This window comes from Trachinotus anak, unplaced genomic scaffold (assembly GCF_046630095.1).
Source record: "Trachinotus anak isolate AG129_WGS33_773 ecotype Australia unplaced genomic scaffold, CSIRO_AGI_Tana_v1 ptg000008l, whole genome shotgun sequence".
Classification (NCBI taxonomy): Eukaryota; Metazoa; Chordata; class Actinopteri; order Carangiformes; family Carangidae; genus Trachinotus; species Trachinotus anak.
Window position 1 is genome coordinate 18,927,409 of NW_027273859.1, and position 9,556 is coordinate 18,936,964.

The window sequence follows — 9,556 nt, forward strand, 5'->3', positions numbered from 1 at the left end:
CAGAATTGATTTCCTGTGATTTTGCTTTATTCTGTTGTACTGTTGTACCACGATGTAACATGATTTTGTTTATAATAATAATAATAACAAGACCCAAGTCTTTAGGATTCATCCTCTTGGGAACATGAACATCTGTACAAAATTTCATGGCAATGCATCCAGTAACCTCGTTCTGATCAAAGCCAACAGTATTGTGGTTTTGAGGCATACAAGTAAAACATACAACAGGTAAACATGAAGTTCTGTAATGAAATGGGAGCTAGATCATTGAATAGTCACTCACAAAAGCAGTACATTAAAATGTGCTTTATCATGCAAGTCATATTTATTTTTAAATTGTCAAGGTCATATAAACAAGAGACAGCAGAGATGTAAAACCTCCCAGAGAATACTGAAGCTGATATAAACTAAGAAGAACAGAGAGAAGGTTTGCCAAGAAATATAATGTATCACAGATTTTCATGACAAACCAAAAAGAAAACAATTAAATCCACCATAATCCATGGACTTGAGATTAATAAAATAAGTCTTCAAATAAATATGCTACAATCAAAGCCAACAAATTTAGGGCACTGAATAAAATATCCGGCAGAGACAATACAAAATATCTATTGACGTAATAAGCCAAATGGGACATTTTTTTATTCAACTGGCGTGTTTACAGAGAACTGGATGGCTGTGTGATTGCGTGTGTATGTTCACTTGTAAATCTGAGTGTGCAATTTGTGTGTGTGTGTGTTAGTGAGCTGTCATTCCACAGTGCAAAAGTTATCCAGACTGTTCTCTCGGGTCTTGGGGAGCTCGTTGTGTTCCAGTAGTCGGTACTGGAAGGAAACACGGTTGATATAGTTCCCACTGGACACCAGCCTCACCACAGAGTTATCACAACCAATCTTCATCTGGGCTGAAGGGTCAAGGAGAAAAACAGACACTTTACACTGGAGCACATACAGAGCATTTTTGTTCTCTAGCCAGTCCTTCTGAGCCTGATTATGACAAGTGTATGAGTAGATCTAATATTTTTTATCCTATCCTTGATTAAAGTCTATTCTTTTTTCTATGTGTGAAGTGTTATACATTGCACTGATTCAATGAGATCATTGTAAATCAATAAAGATAAAATAATACAGCATATAAAGGATGTGCTATAGCATATTGCATTTGAACATGTAGGAATTGCTCATTCAAATGTTAATAAAATATTTTTGATTTTACACATTTATTGGCGGAGTCACTACCATCATTTTTCACTGGTTATTTTTTCATGAAATATGGGAACGTATTGGTTGGTACATCAATTGGTTTATTTTTGTAATATTATAATTAGGTGAAAATAAAGTTGTACAATATAATTTGCATTTCAAATATTTCCAGATTTCACAATGAGGGATGTTCCTATTATTCTTAGGTTTTGGAACTGTCCTCACCATGAGAGGGTATTGCTGCTGTAACATTTTGGTAAAGAGGTTTTTGATATGCGGGATCACAATATGTAGCTGGAATTTAGTTTACACATGGTGAAATGTGCCAAACTGTGGTGAGGGTAAGTATTGGGGAAAATCAATGGAAGGCATAGCATAGCATTGCTACGTAAAGCACAACATAGTATAGTAGTCTTTTAGGATATAGCATATCATAATACAATATATGTTGCATAATCCAGTAAAGGAAGTCAGATTCACAAATTGTCACTGTTCTTATGCAAATCTGCCGTTACAATCACACCGAAAATTCCCACTAGAGGTAAACTGGAGGGGCTCAGACTCACCGAGCCCACTGAGGGAGAAACAGAGGTCAGCTACAGGGAACATCTTAGAGGTGTCCACCCCATCCCCCCCCAGCAGTTCCACGTAGTCACCTGACCCTGAACAGCCCGACCACACCTGCCTCTGTAAAATACAAACAACAAAGCATTCTGGTGCTGAACAGCAGTGAAAGCAAGCCAGTAACTTATCAAGACTGCATATGAAAGTGCAAGATGAGTTGTTGACCACTAATGGCGTAATATGTTGAAGAGTATGGCCCTGTTTTGTTTGTATCTTGTGCGTACTAGCCCATGCAATCCATATTCCTGCTCGCAGGAGGGGTTGGTGATGCCAACATGTATCACATGCAAGCTATTAAACACCAGGAAGAAGAGGACGACCAAGTGGAGAGGGGCAAAATATGACATTCCGGGTTTTACACTATCCCACTGATTGATAGTTGGTGCCCCCCAAAAAATTTAACACTGCAAAGAGCAAACAAGGACTGCGAGTCAATGTGAACTGGTAAATCTGTTCATACAAATCATCTTTGATATTGTAACACTTATTTTTGGAACACTTACCACTTTCCACAACGTTTGAGTAGAAATGACAGGTTGTTGTAGTTGGCCCAGTAAATGCAGGACTTTCAGTTTATCAAAATGTCAGCAGTCTGGCAGCCAGTGTCACACCAGCTGCCAACATTCTCAGGAGTCATGGCTATGTAGCAATAGAAAACTTACAGATAGCTCCACTAAGTATTTATATTATTCTGTTCACCCTTAAATTTCATTTTTATATTTTTTGATTAACGCTACATTTTGGAAAACACAATGAATTCGATTTTAAAGGTTCTATTCCATGAACTAAACTACTACGTACTTATATTGGTTGTGTTGTTGTATAAGTGTATATTGTGGCAGTAGCAGTTATCAAGCCTATAAATAGGTTTAATTTCCTCCTGTTTCTGTAACCTTTTGTTTTCCTCTATGATATTTAAGAAAGTGTTTTGATTGTTAATTTTTCTTAAATCTGCTACTATTCTACTACCAACTATTTTTTGGCCACCTGGGGGCAGTGCAGACACCTGAGTTCAACATATTAACAACAAATCCAATTTTAAGTTCATATTGTGAATAGTTACCAAACACACACACACGCACACGCATCCAGAAGTTACAGAACAATATTATCATTTGGCATTGTGTTTCTTGGCTGATGAATATGAGTCCAACATTCATTCTCGGTTTTTGGCCTCTACCAGCTCCTGAGGGAAATACAGTATCTGGCTCTTTAGTTGCGAAATGTTCCACTATGTTCTGTCTGCCTTTTGTTGCTCAGCAGGTAGGTTACAGTGGTTTTCAGAACATTTTTTGGTGGAGACAGCTGCCTGCTGAGGCTGAGAACAGTGCTATGAGAGGTAAATAATGAGCTGAAATTCATTATAAAGTAAATCAAGCCAATGAGAGCAGCTGATTCAGTGATAATTCTCTCATTACCGCAAGTGTTCTCTTTCACATTGAACTTCGTCATTTGACACATTGTTTATTATAAAAATATTTATTATAGCTGCTTTAAATATGCTTTGATTCAATAATTTGTCTTTACTACAATTAAAACTGATTCCATTACATCATACACGAGAAACTGTCTGAAATTTGAATAAAAAGGTTAATACATTTAAAAACTGTAATGTTTAATGTTTAGTTTTACTCATGAGAGTAGATAATTGAAGCTCCTACATAACCAGTGTAATAATAATAATAATAATCTCTATTTATATACCATTAAACAGACAATTTGCCATGGAAGCCTGATCAGATTTTGCTGCACATGTTAGAGAAGACCACCTTCAGAACACCAGTGTGGGTGTGCAACTTATTTGCCAGACAAAACATTGATTTTGTTCAACTCTTTGGACAATGTCTTGCAGTTGACTATTGTTAAAAAAATCATACAATACGGATGATATAAAAAAATGCAGATGCAACTAAATAGTCTAGAACAGTTTGACATTTTTGGAAATATGTTTATTCACGGACCAAACTTTAACATGTTAATTAGAGATGTGGATTTATTGTTACATTTGGTCAGACTAGTTGTTTTTCCCCTGTTTCCAGTCTTATTCTTTTTTAAATTCCTATTTCAAAAACAAGGATTACATGAACCCATGATGATTAGACAATGATGATACCGGAACTAATCAGACTTAATTAGCTTTTTGTGTCATTTCAGTCGACTTACAAAAACCTGCACAGCTGCATCTACCTGCTTGTTTTTGTGTTGATATTTTTCATAAATGTAGTTAGGTAACTACATGACTTCCTACTGGTCACGCCTACTAAGCTCTGATTGGTCAGTGAGCACATCACAAGATCTATGTGGATTATCAAACAAATGTGTGATGTGGACACTGAATCAAAGGTCCTAAACCGGGCTACAAGAACAAGCGTCTCCCCTCTGATTTATTGCCGTAAGATTTGTTCATGCTCTGGTAAATAGAATTTGTTTTGACAAGAGCCTGATAGATCTTAATGGTGAACAGAAACTACTGAATGGAAATTCTGTCAGCTGTACTGACATAGAGGTCTGTGTGATGATAAGTGTGGCTGGTCAAATATCACTGACTTTATTGAGAACATCACTGCCTGTTTGCAATGACAAAGGCAGTCAAACAAGAGGCCTCCACTGTCTCAATGCATTATGAATTTGATCATTTTAAGAGTACTTATTCAGTAAGCAGTGATGCTTGTCTCTCTCTTTCTCTGTGTGTGTATGTGTGTGTGGGTCTCACCTGTGGGCTGAGCTCATTGCTTTTGGCCTGCCCCAGGCTGAGTTCTGTCAGTCGGATCTCCACAGGGTAAATGATGGAGAAGCTGCAGTTCCTGCGCTGGTGTGGTATCACCATGGTGAAGCTGCCCTCTGGACTCTGAGACATGATGTTACAGGCTTTACACACACACACACACACACAGAGAGAGAGAGGGAGGGAGAGAGGGAGAGAAAGAGAGAGAGAGAGAAGCAGAGGTTTCAAATTAGCAGTTCCCCATCACCAGAGAAACTCATTATTGACACCTCATGTTACAAATTGGACATAATCAAGGCTGACTGCAGGGAGGGGACACAATTAGGGCTGAGCATGGAAATCCAATTCCAGTTCTGATGACAAATATGAGAAAATAATGAAATTTGAATTGATAACAGCATGGTAGACTAGACAGGCACCAAAAGGAGTCGGAACACTTTACTCCTGCTGACATGTTTTTCATTGGAAACATTTTCATGGAAAAGGAGCCTTGCCAATCAAAGCTGGGGGGAAACTGTTAGAATAAATATTATGAAGTGGATTTGTTCTGCAAGCGCAAGATCTGAATGACTTTTGTTTATGTATGGATGGTAACCATCACTCACATCTATGAAGGAACAGATGCAGATCACTGCATAACAGCATTTTCAAAACGGACCGTCCAAAGGGAGCACTATACTTTAAGCTACTTGAATTGGCCAAGTGGCGTCTAAAGGTGTTGAGGGACAGAACTTGTTTGTCTTACAAATGTATGTATTATAGGTATATCACATCTTTGCACACATGGACATTTTAATGCTGTTTTATCCACTTGGGGTCACACAGCAGGGACTTGTGATCAGATAAAATAAAGGGACAATACTGTGGACAGCTACAGTTAATGGTCAATATATGAATACAACCTCAAATACTGGCCTTAGATTTATGCTCTTTTGCCACAGATAATCCATTCAAACCCCCTTTTTTGTCAGTGCTCTTTCTTTGTCTGTCTTTGTCTTATGGCCAGACCGTGATTGTTACGTTATGTTGCTTGACACAGTGTTAACACCGTGTTTGTCAAGCAGCTGGAAAACAGGTGCATCCCTCTTATTCAATCTCTTCCTGTCGCTCTCGGCCTTGATTAATGCTCAGCCGAGCACAAATGTTCAGGAAGAACACACGTACATGCACACAAGCAAGAACCACCGGTCTGTCCCTCATCTTAAAACACAAACAACACAAATCTGATTTAGATGCAAGTCCTTGGTCCTTGTTTATATTTTTTTCTCAGGATTTTTTCTTTTTTACAATTTGGCTTTCTCTTTTATGGACTTGGTTTCTGTTTATTTTGCTTTCAAACTTTTAAGACATAAATTGATAAATCAAAGATGTTTAGCAGAACTCACGAAAGGGGTTGTGTAGCTTTTTGACAGCGAGGGTGAAGCCACTGTCGGGGCTGTGAATGCGGAAGAAGATCATGGCGACGTTCTGAGAGGAGCGGCTGGTGGATCCCGGTGCTGGAGAGGAGCAGTAGTCTGTGTAGCGCTGGTGCAGAGGCAGCTGGTGGTCCCGGCTGCTGGGGAACTTCTCTCCCTTCAGAACCCAGCCGTCAAACATCTGCAGGAGGAAAGATGCAAAATCATAAAAACTGATAATACAAGGCAACGCTTTACTCATTTTATCAATTCAGAATTTCATTCACGCCTTCTTCTCATTTGGCAACATAATTCTGATATTACCCAAAGGGAAACATCAGTTAAGAGGTGAAACATATATATAAAACAATCAATTTACGTGCAGTGCTCCAGATACTCGTATGAACTTGTTTTGTAGCAGGTGTAAAGCTGGAAGGTGAGTAACCATGACAAGATACCAATTTCTGAACGTTGTGTGTAGGAAGACTGGTAAAATGTACATAAATAGAGATATCAAAGTAACATTTAGCAATATCATGTGACTTCTTCTGCTCAGCGTGAGCATGACTGCCAATTGGAGACTGTGCAGCTAAATTTAATAGTGGATTAATATGTGGTTCCCTAACAAATAGAGCCTAAAAAGAGTAAAAACTGATAACATTGAGTTAATGGTTCAGTTGACCAGCAAGCCAGTCTCCAAAAATCATTATGCTTTCCTTTTGAGCTTGATTCGAGCATTCTTGCATCAAAACAGTAAATACATTTCACCTTCAAAGGGCAATTAAGATGGCTTTTCTACGGCTGTCAATCCAAAAAGACTCATATAGCACCATCCCCAATGCTGAATCGTGAATCTTTTCTCATTACCACCATTATCCAGTGAGAATTTTGTTCTATAAATATTCAGTTAATCGTGTTTAGACAAGCGTGTTAAAAAAAGACTAAGACGTGTGGTGTTTGGTTTTGTTGAGCATGATGAGCATCTTCCTCTCGACGCGGATGTGTGCAGGTTACACACAGCCACACACAGAAACACTTCGAACCCAGTCAGTGTTAGTAATAAAGTGATAGAATTCCCGACCTTCTTCTCCCCGCCACGTCTTTTACCAGTGTGGCCCACGTGGACTGACACCGCAGTGTAACTGGCAGGCTTGGCTTCAGAACCAAAGCCTCCTCTTCCCACACTTGCCTCTGGGTGATGTGACCAATGCAGAGTGTGGTGTTTGGCCGTTAAGCGCTTCTTTAACCCTGTTTGGCACCATTTAAATCGAAGAGCAGAGGATGAAATAAATTCAGGGTTTAAATGGCAAAGCACTGAACTTCCTGTCTCCGCACTCTGAGAGGGTCGGGGATGTGTGGGTGTTATTTTTTTGGTGAGTGGTGGGTGGGTGCGAGGGGGGGGGGGGGGGGGGGGGGGGGGGGGGGGGGGTGACCTTGATGAAATCTCCAGCGCTGCAGTCGATATTGACGTCAGACAGCTCCAGACTGATGACCTCACTGGGTTCAGCGATGATGAAAGCAGCACAGGCCAGCTGTGGCCGAGATGCATCAAAGGTGAAGTAGCCATCCGTGGCAAGCATGTCCAAGCATCCTACAAACCACACACACACACACACAAATACACACACATTATTTGTTCATCATGACAAACTGATTGACAGAAAAACTTTCAGCCACCTTATCGTCTCACCACAAGAAAACCTCAACGATTTAGCTTAATATTAAGAACTGGTCATGAGCTGAAAGTGTGATGGTGATCAGCTTTATGGTCAAACACAACAAAGCTTTCGGCTACCAAAAGACACAAGTGTTGACTGGGGAGCTTATACAATAGAGGTGATTGAGCTCTGGAGAATTTGTGCCATAATGTACTCAGAGTGATAAATAAACTCATATAGAAGTGGACCTATAAACATTAATATCCTCTCCACTGATAATATTCTTACATTTTTACTGTGTTCATTATTGGAAAATTTAAATGCAGGTACTATGTAGTTACTACAGGGGCAACATATGTATGAACTGTGGGCATGGATTGACTGACTGACTCTACAGTATCTGCCTGGACACTAGAGCTACACTGAATACTTTTAATTATGTAAAGGGTTTCCTTGTTATTTGCCAAGTCGGTTAACAGCGTTAAGCATAATCAGCCACTGAATAAAGCCATTGTTTACAGCAGCACTTACTGAGAGGTCGGCGGAAAATAAAATCCTCTGATTCTCTTTTCTGGTCCAAACTGAGCAGAGAATATAATCCATCTGACGCCTCGATGTCCTGAATCAAACATGACAGAAGCAGACGTCAAGTTCCAGGTCATAGCTTTACTTTGAAGGCACCAGTTTAACCTCAATCAATAATTCCCCCTTGGTTCAGTTTAACTATTAAAAAAAAAAAAAAATGGGATTTTACCTCAATGTAGCGACTGAGCCCCATCCTGGATGAAAGGGAGATGAGGAAGAGGAGCAGCTGTGTGCACAGAGCCAGGGACATTGTGAAGCGCGTCTCTCGGTGAAGTGTTTCCTGAAGCTGAGGGGGGGAAATAACGGCGCTGGCTGTGAGGTGGCAGCTTTTATAGCAGCACGGACAGACGGGCAGGCCTACATCAGAGGGTCAGTGGAAAACACTGAGCCGAGGGGACTAACAGTGATTCAGATAATCCGCGAAAAGCTGCCATTCAAAGACATATTAAGGCATTTAAATATGCTTGGCTGTGTGGCAGCAAAAAAAACGACTGCGTGTCATTTAGAAATCTAATTAAAAGTCATAATATAGCTTACGTCCTGCCAAATGTTCCCGATATTACTCAGGTAGGCTTTTTTTTTTATTGTTCGGTGGTAATTACATTATGGAGTCACTTTATCAATGAAAATGAAGCTAATATGACAAATATTCAAATAAAAATCTCGTAAAACGTGAATTTATCAAATGTGCAACACATTTGTAGAGTAACTCTATAGATGATTGGCACAGTGTAATGAAATGATAAAGTCACACACAGGGAATGTCATATATGAGATATATCTCATATTGCACAAACTAAAACAAAAAAAAATTACATATGTTTTTATTTAGTGAGGGATAAAATACTTTCGTTAACAAGGACACACGGGTGAGTGGGAAGCCAGTGAGGGATCAGGGGGCAGCGGTGTCCTTAGGCTTTTCTTTAATCCTCTGTGAGGTAGTCTGTGGTAGATAGTTTGTGAACCTTTGCCTCAGAGCAAATGCTGACTAGAGAGAGGTTTTCTAATAGCACTAGTGCTGGACTAAATCATCTAAATCATTATTAATACCTAATGTGCGTCTTAATTTTCTCAACCCCTCTGTTTTAAGGTTTATTCCTAGGAGACAGGGATTCCCTGGAAAGGATGTAGATTACCATCTACTTCACATGGAATTGCAAGTTGTAACATATTTGGCCATTCACCTGGTCCTCCTCTCTTCCTTCTCTCCACTCTGAGGTCAGTTGTGGCCTTGTATTCGTGGCCTCCTCCATGTGCTGTAGACTTGACCAGTTTATTCGCCAACATCTGGCTCACCATGCCGGTTATAGGCGTGGGCGAAACAGGAGAGACATACAGGGAGAATTGGGTTTACTTACTTTTTAAGAA

General features: G+C 39.7%; 1 protein-coding gene across 1 annotated transcript; it reads right to left on the minus strand.

The window, feature by feature from the left end:
• Nucleotides 1-303: 303 nt before the first annotated feature.
• On the minus strand, nt 304-8,509 carry LOC139624272 (corticotropin-releasing factor-binding protein-like). Its single transcript, XM_071483269.1, has 7 exons — nt 8,358-8,509; nt 8,135-8,222; nt 7,379-7,536; nt 5,937-6,147; nt 4,540-4,694; nt 1,769-1,889; nt 304-904 (listed from the first exon to the last, which is right to left on the minus strand). Exons 1-7 carry the CDS (start codon nt 8,436-8,438, stop codon nt 750-752), a joined length of 969 nt encoding a protein of 322 aa, XP_071339370.1. The 5' UTR covers nt 8,439-8,509; the 3' UTR covers nt 304-749.
• Between the last annotated feature and the right edge of the window lie 1,047 nt (nt 8,510-9,556).

Coding starts and splice junctions, on each gene's coding strand:
- LOC139624272 (XM_071483269.1), bottom strand. CDS start 8,438: ATGTCCCTGGCTCTGTGCACACAGCTGCTCCTCTTCCTCATCTCCCTT. Junction 6,148..7,378: donor GCGCTGGAGATTTCATCAAG/GTCACCCCCCCC, acceptor TTCCTCCTGCAG/ATGTTTGACGGCTGGGTTCT. Junction 4,695..5,936: donor AAAGCTACACAACCCCTTTC/GTGAGTTCTGCT, acceptor GTGTGTGTAAAG/CCTGTAACATCATGTCTCAG.